Genomic DNA, 21838 nt, shown 5'->3' on the forward strand with positions numbered 1-21838 from the left:
AATTATAAACTAAAAAGAATACCACTGCCATTTTCGTTAATTTTGGCATCTTGCTAAAATGCCATGTGCAATTGATACACTTGTACAAGTCATCGTAGATCTTGTGATATGTTCGGCTTATACTGCTTAATTACCTCATGAATTTCTGAAGTATATAAGCTTTCAAATTCATGAAATAGGTAGGCATCAACACAGTTAAACATAAAAATCATATTTCAATCGAAGGATGCTGGGTGATCGACATATTAAAAATGTCAGATCTACCTTTAGATTTTAAAGAGGTATAGCGCCTTTTCCCATTATTTCGGCTACAAAATAGAGCTTTTGCAAAAATCAGAAATGTTTTCAAAGAAGACACATCACACTATTACCATGTTTAAAGACTATTAAAGAGTCTTAATTGTCTGACACTACTTCATTTAAATCTTTAGGTTTTGTTTGGGATATATAGGAAAATAATTAGTATGCAATAAAAAGTGTGTGTATATTTGACTATTTTAACCATTTTAAACCAAAGAAATCCGATTAAAATAATGTTCTACAGGTTTTGTAGTAAACGTTTACATTGAATTAATTTTGGTTTAACGTGGTCTTTGTACTAAAAATTAGACAAATATTTCAGTACAGTGACTTTTCTAATACAACCATATAAATAACAACATAATTATATTGAAAAGACGTACTATTTAAAATTTGTTATATGCGTGGCCTAGTGGTAACGTGTAGGTCTTTTCATTTTGCGGTCGCTTTTAATTTCAATTTCAATTCCATCAATTAATATTTTTTACCTTTTTACTTTAAGCATGAGAAGAATAGCGATTTTAAATTACATGTATCTAATCTGCTGGATTTTTATTTTAAATTTATTTGTTTAATTTTAAGTATGGGCACAATCAATATGAACAGATCTTTTCAATAACTCTATACTCCATTTATATTTATATTCATTCTATTTTGCTGGAAGACATAACGTTTCAGAATATCAAATGTTTTATACACGCAGTTCTACATATTCATTTCTCGATGCAGGTTTCCTGAATTTATGACAAATAAGTGGCTACAGTCATTAACAAAAAATCAGTACCTAAGTATTGCGACAGTTACCTGTATCTTTTTTTATTAACAGGTACTTTCCGTTCACACACGGGTGTAGGCAAAATAATGGAAGAAGGCACTAAACCTCTTTCTTTATCCATAAACCTTTTAATCTAGTAAAGAGAAAATCCAAATATTTTGGAATTACTTAAAAAAAAAAATGCTTTCTTTGGTGATTCATTCGGGATATGAAAGTAGCGACATTGCTGGAAAAAGACATAACCCGCGTTAGCGGGTTATGTAAATTTTTCCTGCAATGAACGATGTGAACATCATCATGATTATTTCGTGCAGTCCGTGATATTTCGTAGGTCGCTGTAGGTTCAGACCAATCAATAAATGGGGCGTGTAGATTTCAGTCTGGCTGTTTCTATAGAGCTATGAATTAACTATAACTTTCCGCAAGAAATAGAGGAAATTATACTTGGTAGATGTAAATATAATATATTGTTATATTCAGTAGTATATTCTCACTATATAACTCTATATAGACGAATAGTCAATAAATGTAATATTAGCTCGTCCGAAAAATATTGACCGGTCAATATTTTTTTGATATTGACCGGCTAGGAATAATATCTAGAGAACATTCCCTCTATTTCAAATAATCGACTCTGATTTGTTGATTCGTAAACGATGACGTAAATAACTCTTCGCGACTCCAAAACAAGGTGACGTCATAATAGACAGTCAGTCAAGGCAAGTAAACAATGGACGCGCAATGCGACGGTTTGCTATCATAACGGATATAAGGATTTGCGAATTACTGTGAAGTAAAATCAGGTAGAACATCTGTATTTTCATTCTTCCGGTCGGCGGAATATCAACAGTGACCGTTTGATGCTGAGGATATTTTGGAAATGAACTTTGCACAAATTTGAATTCTTGAATTCTTTGTTGAGCTGAGAAAATTACGGCGATCTGTTTTCAATTACTTTCTTAAATTTTTGGTTTGTTTCTTCATATAACAAAACAAATGTTGACTGTGTTTTCGGGCAACATTGATTATATTAGCCCCCGAGGGACGAAATATTGCCCGACGCAATATTTGTATATTATAATACAGAGCTCTTCATCCCAAGGAGAGTAATATCGTTAAAAAGGGACCACGACCATCTAGTCATCGTATGATACAAAATAGTTCAATATCCGTAGTAGTGCTCATTTTTTGCCTGATTTCGCCAAACGTGACAGATCATCACAAAGGAGCAATCCGCCAGTAACACAGAGGATACAGATCCCTAGATAACCAATATGCGCGGCGCTTGGTCGGGGGTCTGATGCGCATGTCAAGGATCGGCGGTACGCACTCGTGTTTTTGGTATCAATCGTGAGATTCTTTTTCAGGTCGTCTACTTTTTCTTGTAAAGTTGTGATGTTGTATATTATTGTGTTAGTGGTAAACACACAGGCAGTTAATCCTAATAATAAATAAAAAGAAAACACAAAATATGTTGAAAATATGCGGAACCAAAATACAATGAATTCATTTTTTGAAATAATCTTGAGACAAGTTAACTTTACCTTAATGCAACTTTTGAAACACATAACGCATACGCGTCGGAACCGGGGGGCTTAGCCCCCCCCCCCCCACTTTTTTTTGCAAAGTTAGACCTAACCATTAGACACATAGCATCATAGAGGTTTCAGCGCCCCCCCCCCCCCCCCCCCTCCACTTTTTATCGCAGCAAACATAATTGTTCTTAAATTTACCTTGAAAAGATTGAAATATTGAGAAGTTGGAGTCATAGGTATACTAGCCCCCCCCCCCCCCCCCCCCGGATTTTTCATGATTTTGGGAATTTGGTTTTGTCAAGATTTCTGAGGAGTAGTCTAGCCCCCCTCCCCACTTTCAATTTGCTTCCGACGCCACTGCATATAAACATTCCAAAAACACATACATTTACTAACCACAGCTGTGAGGAGAGAAGCATAACTATCCAATATTAAGATGCGTATGTAGAGCGTTTCATAACTATTACATATTAATCTTAGTAACATGAATGTGTGCTATTTTAGACAACACATAATTATATATAATACGTACAAGGTCATTAGTTTCTATCAAGGGATAAACTTAAGAACGAAGAAAAAATATATATTACATGAATAAATGTAGTGCAAATTTTTTAGATATCACCTATAAGTAATGCACCCTTCATCAATTATTGAAAAATATGAGCATGTGCAAGATTTTCATTTTTAGCTCACCTGAACCGAATGTTCAAATAAGCGTTTCTAATCACCTGCTGTCCATCGTCTGTCCGTTCGTTTGTGTACTGTATTTTTTGTAATATATTTGAAAAATCAATAAAAAAAACCCACAAAATCGGGTATATCTTGAACGAACTGCCAATGTTTCGAATTATCTTCCACTTTGTGTGCACATCGAACACGTGTGTCGTTCATTTAGTGCATAAAGTCTGCATTATATTGTAGTCCCCGACACATCTCTTTTGTTCAACCAGCATTTTGAATAAGAAGTTGTCATATTTTCTTTCACGTTTCTTTAAGTTTTTTCAGCCATTGTAACATTTTAGGGCGAGTGAATCGAATGAATGCACAAAAGCAAGAATAGTGTTTTTATTTTTATACATGTATAAGAAATGTGTAAGCGAAAGCGCAGAAATTGAAAACTAATATGGCTGACGGGTAATCAGAGATAGAGGGAATACTATTCATTTCCCCGAGCTTATCACGAGTGCTTGAATATTTGTTCCTATTTGGTTTCATTATGAATGAATGTTTATAATTAGACGAAGCTTCGAAATCAGTACAAACAAATATGTTGTCGATTATTCTACGACTAACGGTCACCATCGTAACTAGCAATTAACCGTTAACCGGTTAACAACATATACAGAAATTTTTACATGTATAGATGTAGAAGTAGACACATTTTACCTGTATAAATGTAGAGGTATACACATGTTGATTTTAACACTTTACCTTGTACTTTTGGAGGGGTTCATGCATAAGTGCAAGTGTGCCTGTACGCATACAAGGCAATGCTTACCTGTACAGTTGAAGTCCGTCTGCTCCCATTGAGTCCCTGTGTAAGCAATGACACTTTTCCCACCATTTGATTGGTAGCCAGGCATGCAAGTATATACAGTGGTGTTATAAGAGAAAAATTTGTAGGCGTTCGCGATATCATCTGGGGGACTTGTTACACCTTTTAAAAAACCACCATTAATACTGTATTAAAATCGGTTAAACTTTTAATATATAACAGTTTTGACACAAATCTGAAGTTTTTCTCTGTAGTTTAGTTAATCAAAAGCTTCTTTATTTAATTTAATTTTAATTCTTGTCGATACACAATATGTTTTCTTCAATATGCAATATCACGTTAGAGGCATATATACATGTATATCAATATAGAAATAAGATTTGATTAGATGGGAATTAAGACAATTGGCATTTTAGTATTTAAATGTGGTTAGTGTGTTCCTAGTACCTACATGAAGTTGTAGGTGTTTTCTTAGTAATTAAATGGAATTGTTGTTCTCTTATGCAGTTCTTGTTGTGTTCCTAGTACTTACATGTGGTGGTAAGTGTGTTCCTGGTACTTGCACGTGGTGGTAAATGTGTGTTTGGTACTTACATGTGGTGGTTAGTGTGTTCCAAGTATTAACATGTGGTGGTAAATGTGTGTTTGGTACTAACATGTGGTGGTTAGTGTGTTCCTAGTATTAACATGTGGTGGTAAATGTGTGTTTGGTACTAACATGTGGTAGTTAGTGTGTTCCTAGTATTAACATGTGGTGGTTAGTGTGTTCCTAGTATTAACATGTGGTGGTTAGTGTGTTCCTAGTATTCACATGTGGTGGTAAATGTGTGTTTGGTACTAACATGTGGTGGTTAGTGTGTTCCTTGTATTCACATGTGGTGGTAAATGTGTGTTTGGTACTTACATGTGGTAGTAAGTGTATCCCTAGTACTTGCATGTGGTGGTAAGTTTGTGTTTGGTACTTACATGTGGTGGTAAATTTGTGTTTGGTACTAACATGTGGTGGTTAGTGTGTTCTTGGTACACACATGTGGTGGTACATTTGTGTTTGGTACTTACATGTGGTGGTTAGTGTGTTCCTTGTATTTACATGTAGTGGTAAATGTGTGTTTGGTACTTACATGTGGTGGTTAGTGTGTTCTTGGTACTTACATGTGGTGGTTAGTGTGTTCCTGGTACTAACATGTGGTGGTAAATGTGTTTGTGGTACTTACATGTGGTGGTAAGTGTATTCCAGTCGGACGAACAATTGGAACATCCGCATCCTAGCAGGTTGACAACAAATGAAAGATTAACTTAATTAGGTGATTATTTCATGAATAGCTATACTTGGTCATTAAACAACATGAGTGCCTTATTTTTCGTTGGTTCATACCGAATTGCAAAAAAACAAATTATAATTCAGGTCATAATGTCATCCCTGTATATAATTTATTTTTGCAATGTATGATAACTGCTATATGAATTTATGAAGAAAACATGACATTGTTTTTTAACAAATGAAATTGGTGTAAGATCATTAAATTAAAGTAGTGAATAACAATATTCGAACTGCATGTTTGCCAAAACTTAAACTGTTATAACCAAATATTCAACCAGTGTTTGTTAAAAGAAATCAAAGAGATAATACTTTTTCTGATGAAAATGATTAGTTTATATACAACCAAAGAAAATTTCATCATAGGAGGTATATAAAATAACAGGATTACCTATAATGCATTGTAATGTTTTTTAAACTACTATTTCTGAGGAAAAGTTCAGTGTTTAGGTGATAAAAACAAATTTGCAACTGATTTGTTAAAAAAAACCAAAAAACATTTCTTTACTGCATAATTATAATTTATAGCCAAAATATCTCATTTGTAATTTTAAGGCAAATCTGATTTATAATTTGATGAAGGTAAATATTAATGTGAGAAACAATATTTTAAAACAAAAGAGGTTATACTTTTCCTATATTCTCTGTGCAATGGTCTGTTTTATTGTATTCATCAATTTTTAGAAAATTAGCTCTTCTAAGGACATTATCATCAGGCTTTTTTTTAAATGATTTGGTTTTTAATTTCGATAGGAAACTCCTGAGTAACTAGTATTACTCGTAACTTACCCGGCAATGTTGAATCCGCTTTAAAAACTTTGACTGACACACTGGCTGTAGTGGATTGCTGTGTAGGGGCTCCAAGACCCCAAGTACCACCAATGAATATAAGGTAGTCTCCAGCACCCGGGTACCACAGATTGATTTCGTCCTGATTGTACGAGTACACCACAGCACCTATCCTCGCGAAGAAAGCCGAGCCGTCACTAAGCGCTGACCCTGCCCCCTCAAACATGTAGTTGATATAGCTTCCGTCCACAGCTTGTGACTTGAATAAAACAATGTTCCATTTTTAAATATCTCTTTTTGGTGGGTCAAGCAATAAAGAAGATGGGGATAAGATAGCGCAAATGCCCATTTAATTTGTTGCAATCGTAAAATACGTACAACTTTAACTTTATTTTTTCAAATTAAATATATTCAAATATATTATAATACAAGTTTGCAAAAGCACAATTTCTGACTATATTCAGTTTCTAATAAATTGGACTAATGATTAGAAAAAAATATTGCTTTAATTTCAAATTTGATGGCATCGAACACACGGCATAAAAATCCTAGGTATATAAGGTTTAAATTATGTCTAGTGCTTTAACTACTGAGACATTTCAGATACAACAAAGTATCTGTTTGAATACTATGTGTGACTTTTGCCACGAATTTACGGACTTGTATCATTTTTTCAAAACGTTTAAGGATCCTCGACACCCCGTGACTTCTACTTTTTTATGACTGTACGTCACAACATGGCGATTTTAAAGCATTGTAAAACAGTTTATATCTCCAAGATTCGATGTCTTACTCTGTGGTGCAATGGGGGTAGCTTCAGTCTACCAACAAGCAAGATAAAAAAAAAAAGGTCTACCAACCAGCAGGTCCAGAGTTCAACTACTGCAGGGCCTTTTTATTAATGGAAAGCTGTAAAATTTAAAAAGATGATTTTTCCTCCGAAATTGAAAATTTTGGGTCATTTTTAAGTCGAACACATGCTAAAAATCCATATCTTTAAGTATTTAGAAGAATTGTCTTGTATGCAGAACATTTCCCTGGTGTGTGGAGGACCCTTAATTGTTGGGATACAAAATGATATATTTAATGTTTAGTGGGTCATCTTTCCACGTTTCTGTTTACTTAAATCGGTTTGTTTTCAATTATACCTTATTTAGAGTATGAGAAACATATGGAGCACAGACCACTCTATGAAAGAAAAGGCCCTGAAGTCTAAGAAATGAGACTATTTGGAGGTTTGATACGTACACGCCTGTTTGAGTCCAAGTATTCCGAATATTGAACATATTTGAAGGCTAAATATCAATGATATATATATATATATATATATATATATATATATATATATATATATATATATATATATATATATATATATACCGGTATTCAATAAATCCTTTTTCTTGGTACCCGGTAGGGCGGAAGCGCTATAGATAAAAGATATTGTTCGTGTCGTTGGTTATTTTTAGTGCTTTTATATATATATACTAGTATACACACACACACACACACACATATATATATATATATATATATATATATATATATATATATATATATATATATATATATATATATATATATATATTTTATTTTTATTTTTTTGAATATTAAAAAAAAATATATCAGATTTATTGAAATCTTAATTTTTGAGCTAGTATCTTATCCGTGTATAGGTATTTACACGCTTAACCACACATCTTCTTTGGTACCTTCACTGTAATCCACCGTAATTCACTGAGATGCGCTTTTATTACTACATACCTGCACAAGAAATATGTGGTTATCTATATTAAATGGCTGTGGCAGAGTGATGGTGGAAGAAACAGATATTCCCGAGCCTCTTGTGTCCGTCTGAGTGAACAGAATGTCCGAAATGCTGAATTTCCATGCTTGCACATAGACATCGGCGGATGAAAATGTATATGCTGATTCAATAGTACTCCATCCATCCGAGACACAAAATACTCCATCTGAATCAAGAATTCAATACTGTGTTTGCAATGACTTTGACCAAAATCTTGGAAATCAGATTAATTCTGTGACTTTTCATTGTCAATGAAAGTTCTCTAAAGCTGTTGTGAAGATGTAATTGAGTATTTTGACAACGGTAACTGTCGGTGAGGTTTAATACAAGTAGTTTGCCTCAAACGATTCGATAAGGGTGGGATGGATGTGTGTCAAAACAAATATGGCTGCAAAAAACAAATTTTGGAAATTTTACGTCCTTATACACAAAAGAGACTAAAACCTTTTATTTGGGAGTTTCATGGTGGTATTATTTTGATCACAATGTCCAGTGTAATGTAAAACTGGTATCAAAACAATCTATTATTTTTATTGGAAGTGCTTTTCACCCCTATTCCCCTTCTCTTGGATGTGTTCATTAACAATAAAAGATCAAAACTTTGAAACCTTGATGATCATAAAGTTAACAAAAATGTTCTATTAGATGTGAACCTGATATTGATATCAAAGAGTGTTTCATATATTAAACATTTCCGTAAAGCTTTTATTGACGTTTCAAAAAGTAACGGTAATAGCAATGCATTACTTTACAATGTAATTTGCCCAAAGCGTGATTCAGTGAATATTTTTAATATCTGTATTTTATCTACATCCACTAAGAGTGATTTCCTCTGGGGTTTTTTAATTTAATTTTTTTTTTGCGGATTTGATTGTAATTCACATCCAATTGCGCTACCCTATTGGGGGTTACAATGTTGTGGAAAAAAAATTCACATTGAAACTTACAAGACTGAAATCTACACAATCAAGTTCAAACCAGTTTATCGATCGGGTGAAATATTCAGCAACCAAAGAAAAATCAAGGAATGCACGAAATAATCATGAAGATGTCAGACTAAAATTCCAATATACATGGAAGACCATTTGGCCATATTTTTGATCCAACGTACTGATGTACATGAACAATAATTTAGTTGCTTTTATTTCCTTTTACAATCAATTCAACGAAAGATGTTAATTAAACAATAGATGCTTTATTTGATCATTTATGAGGGTTATGAAGGTTGCGATCAATTCAGAAAAAATTCCGTAACGAGTATTGTGTAACTTTTCTGCAATGCCACTACCTTCATACCCCTCATGAATCTCCATTACCTTATATATAGTGTCTGTTTGGTGACAGTTGAAATTACCATCCCGAGAAAAACATTGTCAATCGACGGTTGAAAATGTATTTTGAGGGATATCAATTTTTAACTGTTACCCTCCCAAACAGCCACTTCTGTATATAAGTCAACGCGAGGAATTATTTTTCGCGGAAAATCGCAAGAGGCAACTCTTGCATATTTTCTAATATCGCTTTTATTTTACAGACAGTTTTAGACTATAAGAAATTTTAACTTTAATTGGTGATCTCGATTTTATTTCTTGCAATTTGATAAAAAAAACTTCGGAATGAAGTACTCGCGTAAAATAAAGAATTTACAGTATTTATTCTATTATTCTAATATCTAAATTTAAAAGAACATATATTTACATTTGACACATTTTTGCATGTAGTGTTGAAAGATACTGCAGTTATAAGACCGTAACATACACAGGGTACACAAAGGTTAAACTGACGAGTTTTATTATGAGGTCACAAACGTAGAACGCTGTAAAATGCAACGTCACAAGCAAGAATCAAAGCTTCTGTTGATAAAAATACATTACAATCAAAATATTTTCACAGGTTTAGAATTTTCAAGTTTTACAATATTTCACACACAAAAAAACTGAGTGTGTTTTAAAAAGATTTGGAAAGATTAAAATCATAAAAGCCTCAGCAGGATTACCTACAGACTCGTTGTGTGTGCTCCAACCAAATGCACTACCCTATTAGGGGTTACAATTTTGTGGAAAAATACTTATAAAATTATGCTTCATATTGTTAAACAATCAAATGAAGCATAATTTTATAAGTATTTTCCCCCACAAAATTTTGATAGGAAGTACGTAACAATATGGAGGTGTCCCATACCATAATTTTTACAACATAGCATTAATTCGCAGAAAAAAACGCATACAATGAATAAAAAACTTACATTGTCCAGACCCAATACCATTAGTCGCTGGCCAAAGACGAATGTTGCTGCTGTCATATGCCATTATTACTCCACATACACTGTTATAGGAATTAACGGCTTGCTCCTTAAATACTGCACCTTGTATTACATACAAAATAAATCGTTTAGTGAAATATGAGAGAGAGAGAGAGAGAGAGAGAGAGAGAGAGAGAGAGAGAGAAGGTACCTTGTGCTTCAGAAACAAAGCCATTTGGCAGTTTTAATTGTACAACAATAAGATCTGGATAATATCCAATGTTGTGTGGTATATCAGTGTAAGAAGAGCCTGTAAAATACAAACGATGAAACAAATCTTTTTATTACAGTAATAAAGTTGCATTGCATCGTTTCGGACAAAAGATAAGGCTATGCAAAACTTTTGAACCAGTTGATTCCATTTTCCTAGATTTCTTGGTTACACCAAAGATTTTACAGCCGTAAATAAGGGTGACACAATGTATTTATTTATTCATTGATTATTAAAGTAAATCTGTGTATAGATTATTTTTAAGTTAGAGCAATTTCTTTTTTATATAATAACAACGTACAATTTATTAGTAGAATAGACAAAGTACTAGTGTTTTTTTTTTTGTGGCGATACAATCATATATAAATGCCTTCCGCAAAAATGAATCACAAAATCAGAGTCAGTAGTTATGTGCTGTAGAAAAGAAAGTTATATTTGTTTAAAAATAAGATAAAGGAGAAAATATTTGTTTTCTGAATCTTGAAGAAATCGCTAAAACGGGAGGGGGTAAATAAAAAAAAACCTCCCAACAAAACCAAATGAAAAGTCATAACAATATATCTGTTACATTAAAAGTTTAAAATTTATCAATTTAAACTTAACTACAACAGTTTATCAAAGTTAAGTTTAAATTGATAAATTTTAAACTTTTAATGTAACATATCGAAAGCTGTTGACGCAGATAGAAACAATATCAATTAATATTTCTACTAGTACTGTTCTGTATTGTTTAAATGAGCTGTTAATATCAATATCAGATTCACAACTCCTTTACCTGAAGTAGACACAGTGTGAACATTTGCAGACGTAAAGTTTGCTGGCGGGAAATCGCACATTCTCCAAACCCTCACTCTGATGTCGGCTGTTGCGTAATTACCCTCAAATGTTCCGTTGAACACAGCTCCACCTTAATAAAATGAGCAAGTACACCTACTATAAGAAGAGTAGTTGAATTTGGCCTCGGAACATAGTTAAAAATATTATAAAAGACAATAATTTTCCTCCTCTTCATTGGCTGAAAGTACATCAAGTGACATTCGTCCTTTTCCAATATCGACGCGAAAGCGCGTCCGTGAATATGGTATTTAATTATTCTCTTATATAATATTAGTGATTATCACAAAAGGGATAGCTTGAATAGGCATATATATATATATATATATATATATATATATATATATATATATATATATATATATATATATATATATATATATATATATATATATATATATATATAAAGCACTAAAAATGGCTAACGACACGAACAATAGAAATTGTCAAATTTTCGGGACAACCAGTCCCTTCTTCAGGACCAAAAAATAAATTACATGAGTACAAAACAAAGAAAACAAAATCTAAAGCTACTACTAAACTACTTAAGAAACTTAACAATACGTCGGTGAAACAGGTGACCTCCGCAGAAGGATTAACAACCACCGCTCTACCATAAAGACCAAAAAAATCAAGGAGCCCGTCGGAGAACGTTAACATTTTAATACAAGTGGCCACAAATGGGAAGACATGACAGTATTGGTTATTGACCATAATCCTCATTGGACAGACGCGGAGAGGAAGAGCAAGGAAAAGTTCTGGATGCACAGACTCAAATCATTCAGACCTGATGGCATGAACAAACAAATGGACTTCACTAAAATGAACGTCTCATAGCCACACATCACCTGACACCCACATAGTAATTTCATGAAATCTGTCAACTGCGCCTCTTCCATTCATTTATTAGTTTCTTTACTACCTTTTATTTGTAAATCATTTTTTCTTAATTTTATTTATTTATCTTCATTTAATTTTATCTCTTTTTAATCAAAATTCGAGTCTATATCTTAAGTGCCGTACGAGTTAACAACGGGGGTTCAAATTTTCATTAGTTAACTCGGACGCCAATTTTAATTAGCTAATTAACTTAATCATGCGTGAAGTTGGCAGTCGATTGATTACTTTAGAGCGATCGGCGACAGTAGCAACACCTTCTTTAAGAAAGTGAACAAATGTTTATAATGTAGCTCTTCTTTTTTATAGTTTCTTAAGTAGTTTAGTAGTAGCTTTAGATTTTGTTTTCTTTGTTTTGTACTCATGTAATTTATTTTTTGGTCCTGAAGAAGGGACTGGTTGTCCTGAAAATTTGACAATTTCTATTGTTCGTGTCGTTAGCCATTTTTAGTGCTTTTTATATTCAGTTTACTGGCTTAGTATCTATATATTAGATCCGACACTTTAAAGATATATATATATAAATGAAAGACAACACAGAGTAAAACGTTAGTGCTTTCATTCAATCTTCAGACGTCTGAAGATTGAATGAAAGCGCTAATGTTTTACTCTGTGTTGTCTTTCAATTTTAAAATTTTCTTTATATAAAACCGGACAGTGTGATATTTTTTGGATATATATATATATATATATATATATATATATATATATATATATATATATATATATATATATATATATATATATATATATATATATATATATATATATATATACACACACAAGTACACCGATGAACCCCCTTCATATTTTTTTTCAAATTTTTAAATTTGACAAATCAAAACAAGTCTGTACCTGCGCAGTTCGACAGCTGTTCTGAGTGACTAAAAAGGCATTGTCCGGTTCTTGTATGCATACTTCTCAAACAAAATGGCAAGAAGAACTTTATATTTATTACTTTTTTATCTTTCGGCAACATTTATGGCCAGTTTCCGGCAGAAACAAGCCAGTTCAAGAAAGGTTTACATTCTTTTTCTCAAATGTACAAGATGGCCGCACATCCTCCTTAATTGTTTTCTTAACATAATTCTTTAAAATTGAAAAAAAAAAACAAACCACCAAACTGAATAGCTGGTCATTTATCTTAGAGATGAAAAATCTAAATTGTATTGGTTTATATATACTAATGTACATGGCCTAATTTCTGTTGCAGCTGTGTGGAAAATGATAACAATGATTTTTTTAAAAACCATTTAGTGGGTATTTAGGGCGTCATATCTCTAAATTGTGTTCTTTAGGTCAAGTTTCACACATTTTTTATCACTGTTCCAATTGAGAATTTCTGATAAAAGACTGATTCGGAAAAAAAACAATTGGGGAAGGTGGTCACCCTATCCAATTGAACTTCATACTGTTACTGTCATTTTTTCATTTACTAATTGACTTCTAAAGAACAAAATCTGTTTCTTGTTTACAAATTAATTAATTTCTTAGGTTAACTTCACTTTTCCCGATGACGTTAATTATTCAGAGAGAGAGAGAGAGAGAGAGAGAGAGAGAGAGAGAGAGAGAGAGAGATTTTAAAAAATGACGAAATCTATTTGAAGAAAAAAGAATTTTGCGAAGCCTCTGGATGACATTCATGACAAAAAAAGTCTTAACAAAGTGTATTTACTATCTAGACTTTCTGATGAGTGATTTTAATACATAATTATTTCAAAAAATAATTATGTATCAAACTATTCTTGTTGAAAAGTCCCAAATTTATCAAATTAAACAATGTATCTGAGTGTTTTATCAATGTTACTATTGTAAAATGTCTTACCAGTATAAGCAAACACGCCGTCCTGGTTACTGGATAGAGTATTGGAGATGATAGGGGTGTAGAGCTTCACTTCTTGATGGTTATAGATGTAAACAATTCCCCCATAAGGATTAGGATCATCATCATCACGCTGACACGAACCAATCCCAGAAAATATCTGCTGCTGTGAGCCTTCGGTCACACGGATCTGCACGTCCACTTTGGCGGGGTACTCGTTGAGGGGGTGGGGGATAATAGTCGGACTGGGTTGGTATTGTGTGAGGGTTTGCCAAGTACTCAACCATGGTGCTCGGATACAGAGCATATGATCTGTTATTGCTAGTGAAGTGAATATGATTATATATATCTTAGCGGTTAAATTATTGTTCTTAAGGTTTGTTGGAAATTAAAATTAATGATGCACATGTTATTTTTTCAAGAAAAAGAAATTATATAGCTATATGAAAACCGCTTTACAAATTCATAATTTTTTTTAAAATTCAGTTATTTAAATGATATTTATAAATGTTAACAAGAGGCCCATGGGGACACATCGTTCGCCTGAGCAATAATGACTTTAAGTGGGCGTTCAAAAGATATTGTGCCATATGGCCCCTCGGTAGAATAACAAAAAGTGAATATTATAAAGTATTCTAATTTTACACTTATTTTTGTATATGTAATGCAGGGGGTACACTATCTGTCAAACGTTACTATGGGAAAAAGGCCTGCGTAGAATCAGACCTCGGAGAACAAAACAGATAGACGCAACGTATGTACAAGATCCTGGTCTCCCTTGACCTGGCTATGGATGAAACCGAGCACTGTCTCAATTTCTCAGTTAGGTGTCTTAGACCTGTGGCCCAAACCAGTGTCTCTAACCAAGCGATTTAAATCAAGCACAAGGTCTTCGTGCTACCTGGTGACTCTTTACCAGGTTACTTCTCAGTAACAAAGGTTACAGCGTACTACTGGGTCTATAAAACAGAGGTTCAAACACCTCGTATACCCCAGTTCACAATAGAGAATACCAACTGCTCTCGTAGCCAAAATGCTCAACCAAGGATACAAACACCTCCAAGAGCCCGACACCCAAGAGAAGATGCCAGCATACGGCCTGTATTATACAGAAACCTCTGTAATCTCTAAATCTAACTTTTTATATACAATGATTATTATTGTAAAGAAGAAACAATAATATACTAATGATAAGAGATAATTAACAAGTATTTAATTATGTAAATTAAAAAAACTAAAAGAGTCTACTCTATCAACAAAAATGCGTGCCTCGCTACATACCCCCTTCTTAAGTTTATGCGCCCTCGCATAAAATACGTCTTTGCCTAAGACAACTGGCTAGTATCTCACATAGTCTTGCAACCCGACTGGTGGTCTCCGTGTTTGCTTATTCTCTGAGCAAACACCCTCATGACTGCTTTCCCTATCCGATTCGTCCTCATCGGATCTTGGTATCTTATCATCATCAGCCTTTAGATCAGCATCTAATACTTCATCTGCCAACACTTGCGACTTGTGTAGCTTCAGTCTGTCTGCATGAATGACCTGTAACTTGCTACGATATCAACATTCCACCTCATAGAGCAGGTCAGACTTCTTGCCTACAATAGTGTATGACCCTCTCCAGTAACTAGTAAACCTGGGATTGTGGCCTGCCTTCCTCTGTGGGAAGAAAACATACACTTTGTCGTTCTTAGCAAGACGTTGCCAGTTCACCTTTGCGTCCCCCCAACTTTTGCGTCATGATACCGCTTTTGTCTTGCCCTGTGTGATAACGCACTGCACTGTACGCCTCTTCCATACGAGCTTTTAGCTCCCATGCCCAAATATGCGTTGGAACTTCATTAACTTCTGGCAGCATCTCGTACATAATATCGAGAGGTGTCGCAACATTTCTCCCAAGCATCAGAGAGTTTGGAGTAAACCCCGTAGTCTCATGCTCTGCAGACCTGTACGCCACCATAACGCCCGGCAAGTGAACATCCCAAATGAATCTTTATGGTGTTCATCTACATAGGCGCTAAGCATTGTTGCAGTGTTTTTTTAACGCGCTCGACCATGCCGTCAGACTTGGGGTGATACGGCGTTGCCCTTGTCTTCTTTATCCGTAATAGTTTGCAAACCTCTGTAAAAAACGACTTTCAAACTGCGAGCCTTGATCAGAGTGAATTACATTGGGAACCCCAAGCCTCATAATGTATTGTTCCACTATAACTTTGGCAACGGTTTCAGCTTCCATGTTCTTCATAGGAAAGCTTATTGTCCACTTAGAATAATAGTTAGAAACTACCAAGATATATCTATTCCTTTTCTCTGTAATTTGTAGTTCTCCAAGTATGTCAGTGGCAATGCGCTCCATTGGCACTCCTGCCTGTGTTATCTGCATAGGCGCTCGTTTGTTTTTCTGGCACCCTTTTCGTCTGCTACATTTGTCACATCCAGCGATGTATGCCCGAACATCAGACTGGATCCCTGGCAAATAATAGCCCTGAAGGATTTTAAATATTGTCTTAGACACATCAAGATGTCTTGGTGATCTGTTGTCATGGTATTGAGCCAGAACCGAGCGTCGCTCACTGTATGGCACAATGGCTTGCATCTTTGCACCTTGGTCATCGGCCCATTTCCGATACAAAATACCGTTGTCAATAGTCAGAATTTCGAACTGAGACCAAAGTGACTTAAGAACTCGTCCTTCACTGCTGATTGTAGCTTAATCGATATCGGGTTTCTGTCCACTGTCGACCCATTGTTTTACCATCTTTAAGCTTTGGTCGCTATCTTGGAGAGTTGGCATGGGCATGGAGGAAGGTTTAACTTCGACATTAGAGACAAATGGTGCAGTTTCACGTTTCTGGTCCGCAGTAAAACCACATTGCTTACATAGTTTGCGACTGAGTGCGTTAGCATTAGCATGTTGTTTGCCGGGACGTGTTCAATTTTCATGTCAAAAACGCTTAGTGACTCTAGCCACCGAGTCAACTGTCCCTCGGGATTCTTGAAGTTTAGCAGCCAATGCAAGGAACTATGGTCTGTGCGAACTGTAAACTGCTTTCAATACAGAAAATGTTTGAAATACTGCTGGCATCCATATCCAGGATGAATTCATGGGTAAAATTTATGATTGCCAGCACAGGTGCTTTACATAGTCTCTCTTTCCAATCAAGAAAGGCTTCTCTCTATCCTTTGTCCATTTCATGGCACTTCCTATCTCTGTAAGCTTGGTCAGAGGTTTGGCTCTTTCAGCAAACTGTGCTATAAACCGTCTGTAAAATCCACAGAGACCAAGGAAGGAACGCATCTTGCGCACATTGCATGGCTCAGGCCAATTTTTCACTACCTTAACTTTCTCTGGATCTGTTGAGATTTCTTCTTCTGAACTGACATGTCCCAGGTATAACAATGTACACTTTTTAGCTTTCAGTTTAAGGCCAGCATCAAGAAGTCTTTCAAACACGGTTCTTAAATTCTGAATCATGTCTTCCCTACGATGATAATATCGTCTAGGTAGATCAAGCAGGTTTCCCACTGCAAACCTGTCATAACTTTCTCCATAAGTCTCTGAAATGTTGCCGGTGCGCAAGTTAGACCAAATGGTATTTTCTTAAATTGATATAGCCCTGTCATAAATGCTGTCTTTGGACAGTCTTCTGGCTTAATTGAGACTTGCCAATACCCGGAAAAGAGATCGAGAGTATAAAACCACTTGTTGCCTGACAAGCTATTTAAAGACTCGTCGATCCTGGGAAGTGGGTACGCATCCTGTATTGTCACTTTGTTGAGCTTCCGATAGTCAACACAGAAGCGTGTGGAACCATCCTTCTTACGTACTAAAACTACTCCAACAACCCATGGGCTCGACGACGGCTCAAAGATTCCATCTCTGAGCATTTCTTGCACATGCTCATCTACTGTGTCAGCTGCGTGGTATGGAAGCGACGCAAAGGCTCTTTTACTGGTTTGGCATTACCAACATTTATCTCATGTTTTACAACATTGGTAGAACCAAGCTCAGAGTTGTCCTTTGCGAATAAATGATATAATATTCTGAGAAGACTCCACACAGCTTCTTTCTGTTGGTCTGACTGCCGGAAGTGCAAGGCAGAAAAAACGAAAGTGTGAAAACAATTAAACCTAACTATGAAAATAAATCTGTTATTGAACCTTTTTTAGTGGATAATTAATAATTTTAATCTATTTAATGAGATTATGCATCATATCCAATGATGATGGAGCTTTGAATGAAATTACTACTTCAGATAGAACCACATGTAGTTTTCCTAGTGTCGGTTCATTGCGACAGAAGTATTATTTGGCTGGATATATTGATAGATATACGGGCAAAACAAATGCAAATGGCAACCACTTATCATCAATTACTATTATAAAGAGTTTTAGTGAAAATTCAATTTCATAAAGTAACGCAAAATAAAAACTGTTCAAGTCCAGTTTCAATTTGACAGGAAAACGGTACGATTAAAATAACAATCATATTATTTGTTTTAATAGCATATTTCCACAATTATTTTCCCTTCTTCATTTATAAGTCTATTGGCTATTTTGAAATTAATTCGCTCCAAAATATTCGGTCAGAAGTGATAGAGGGTGCTTGATTCGATACTGGAAAACGTATTCGAAACTAGGAAAATGGAGGGGGTGTTGAAATTACTATCTCCGTATTTTCGGAAGTTTGATACATTTTAGAAGGACAAAGAAATGTGATTTAAACAAAAAATAAAAACATTTGGAATTCCGATAATAATAGTCGCATGCACGACGAAACTGCATACTGATTCGTTACCGGTAAAACGACTGTATTGTTACTTTTCATTTACAACCCATGGAGAAAAGAGTTCCAAAAGTTCGATGATGAATACACCGACGAGGGCCCAAACCAAAGTACCGTGGTACACGAGACACTCTTTATGATACATGTGTATTGCTCTTTATAGTTTATAGCATTGTCTTCATGCATTTCACAACGGAAGGGTAAATTAGATATACATTGTAGGCTAAGGTTATGCGTGTACCCCAATACCCACTGAATGTATTTATTGTATGTTAAAACCTTGAGATATGCTGTAGGACACAATTTCAGCAAGATTATATTAATTTCAGACCAGGATTTGTTAACTAACCCATTCAATCCTCATTTGTTCAGGCCAGCAACCCTATTCATGTCATATTTGAAATTTGATAAAAAGAGTCCATCATAACACGAAATTTGTAATTTGGTGGAGTTTAATGTACATTTGCAGGTTAAGTTAATGTTTATATTGTAACTTTAATTTCATATCACCAACGTTTTTCCCAGAAATTGTGATCTAATATGTCTAAATGGAAAAACAAAAGAAATGCAATTTTACTTCATCTTCAACCAATCATGGTACTATAACATTGTGTTCTAATTGTGAATACATGTACTAGTAACCTTCAGAACAAAGTCTACGCAGCATTTCTTTATCCCCCAAAAAAAGAAGAGATAAAAGAAGCGATAAAACCTAATTTTCCGTTTATTATAGGGAGACTCTCTGACGCACCCTGTGAAGAAAGATTTTTCTTCCCTTTCGTTCGCGGACTTCGCTGCTACCGAAAGCGACTGAAAATCAAACGGCCATTGGTTAACTACACCGAGTTCTGAGCCTCGTTTCATTCCAAAAAGGAGGAAGAAACTCGCGCGTCATTTCGGTCGCAAACAATATATACCCCGGGGAATCAATCAATGAACAGGACAGGGAGACCTTAGGGGTCAGGATAGGGAAAAAAGTACTCATCCTCTGGTGTCAGGGCAGGCACGTAGCATCGGGGGGAGGGGAGGGGGGCTTGCCCCCCCCCCCCCCCGGATTAGGATTTTCAGGATTTTGGATAGTAACCTTTCCCCCTGTTTTATTTTATTTTTTTTATTTTATTTTTTTGCTTGTCAAGATTTGATTTTTTGGATGAGTCTGGCCCCCTACTTTCAAAAACGATGCTACGTGCCTGCAGGGAGAGGGTCTCCTTCCACAACTGTGGAATAAGACTGTGACATTATAGTCAAATAAATCATGGTTCGGCCATCTTATAAGAATAGTGTTTTGACGTATATGAATTTAAAGAAAGCAAATAAAAGGCGAAACATGTTTTAAAAAACAAAGCGCATCGGCTAAGTTTAAATGAATAAATTTAAATTTCATGAATACATTCAAAACATGCTTGAATAGCATATTATGAATAAATACATTAAAAACACACTGTAAACCATTACGTCCTCTATAATTTCTGTTAAATTTTAATAATGCAATGAACATTTTTTTTTTCTAAATAATTTTAGAAAAGAGAGATATTGACAGGGAAATCCCTCAATCAATGCAATTAAAAATAAATAATATTGTTAAAATTGAGAGGGGGGGATAGAGTATTAGTAGAATAAAACTTCAATTCACATTATATAAAAAGTAACCAAAAAAAGGGCAAAAAAACTTACATGCAAATAAGACTAAAACTTTCCAACAACACAACTTCATGTTCTCTTGTTTAGAATCCATTGATAGGCACAGAAATAACGCGCATCTCCTGTTGTTTTAGACCTAAGCTCGAAATCATTGATTGAACGGGTACTTCAATGTTTCACAGCATCTATACAAGCAGAGGCTCAACCGGGCACAGGAAATGACGTATGGTTAGATCAAAAATAACATTTAGCTGTGATGCCCAGTGTTTCATAAGATCCCCGCTGCGTCATTGTAATTCCTACAATTCAGAGACAAATAAATCCATCGGATGGCTTTCATTCTGTATAGTTTAAACTCAATCAATGCACTTCTTAGCGATTTAAGTGTAATTTAAATGTACTTAAATTGATCTTCGTATACTTTTGTCGTTGAATAACGAACTTTAACCAAAAAATCAAAGATAAAAAAATCTATACCGCTGTTGTAATAAAAAGAATTAAAAATCACATCAAAAAAAAAAACCCACGAAGTTTCGTCCGTGCTGCTAATTTTAGCTTTAGATAAGGAAACTGATTGTAAACATTTCTTGATTCTTTTTAATTATAATATAAAATAGTTTGCCATTGTTATTTAGAATTCGTTGTAATTGAGTGTCCTTATTTCCGGACAGTTTAGCAGAAAGATGGTCTACGTATACATTGATGTAACAATGACATCAATAAGCGTTAATTTTAGGAGAAGCAACCTTGTAAAATATCTCATTATTCTACAACTCTGAAAGTTAGCTTTAAGATTAATCATGCACCGAATGTCTTTCCATTGGGTAAAAACGCTATTGTCAAAGAGAATGACTTAAATATAATTTTAAACGTTATTATAGATGTTTCCATGAAAAATTAATTTGGATGCCACCAGTTTTTAAAGCCCCGAACATTCAAAGAAAGTGTAATGGATAGACTATGTCAATGATGACAGAAATATTCTACTCGTAACCAATGCCCGGAATGGCATGGAGAACGGTGCCTATTGACTTACTTCACAAGTGAATCTAGCTTACAATTACTTACTTTTCATATACTCTTTACAAGAATTATGTAAAACGGTACGTCTGCATCGCTTAAAATGAACGCCAACAAAAACCGTTGACTTTGCAAACTATGAAAGACTGTTATTTCATCTATTTCAACATCATTGTTCAACAGAATAAAGGAGTCACTTTACACTGTTTCAAAATTATTAGTACTATATATTCATGTAAAAAAAAATTACCTCCTACAAATCCAATAATCAAGACATTTAAAAGAGTTTTACATACATTG

General features: G+C 34.6%; 1 protein-coding gene across 1 annotated transcript; it reads right to left on the reverse strand.

Annotated features, from left to right (window-relative positions):
• Positions 1 to 2152: 2152 nt before the first annotated feature.
• LOC117691929 (uncharacterized) lies at positions 2153 to 11480 on the reverse strand. The gene is made up of 8 exons (XM_066085169.1): positions 11311 to 11480; positions 10476 to 10574; positions 10268 to 10387; positions 7980 to 8188; positions 6216 to 6474; positions 5323 to 5373; positions 4112 to 4270; positions 2153 to 2516 (listed from the first exon to the last, which is right to left on the reverse strand). The coding sequence occupies exons 1-8, from the start codon at positions 11369 to 11371 to the stop codon at positions 2257 to 2259; spliced, it is 1218 nt and encodes a 405-aa protein (XP_065941241.1). The 5' UTR covers positions 11372 to 11480; the 3' UTR covers positions 2153 to 2256.
• Between the last annotated feature and the right edge of the window lie 10358 nt (positions 11481 to 21838).

This window comes from Magallana gigas, chromosome 5 (genome assembly GCF_963853765.1).
Source record: "Magallana gigas chromosome 5, xbMagGiga1.1, whole genome shotgun sequence".
Classification (NCBI taxonomy): Eukaryota; Metazoa; Mollusca; class Bivalvia; order Ostreida; family Ostreidae; genus Magallana; species Magallana gigas.

Coding starts and splice junctions, on each gene's coding strand:
- LOC117691929 (XM_066085169.1), bottom strand. CDS start 11,371: ATGTGCGATTTCCCGCCAGCAAACTTTACGTCTGCAAATGTTCACACT. Junction 10,575..11,310: donor TCACACTGTGTCTACTTCAG/GTAAAGGAGTTG, acceptor TGTATTTTACAG/GCTCTTCTTACACTGATATA. Junction 10,388..10,475: donor CTTTGTTTCTGAAGCACAAG/GTACCTTCTCTC, acceptor ATGTAATACAAG/GTGCAGTATTTAAGGAGCAA.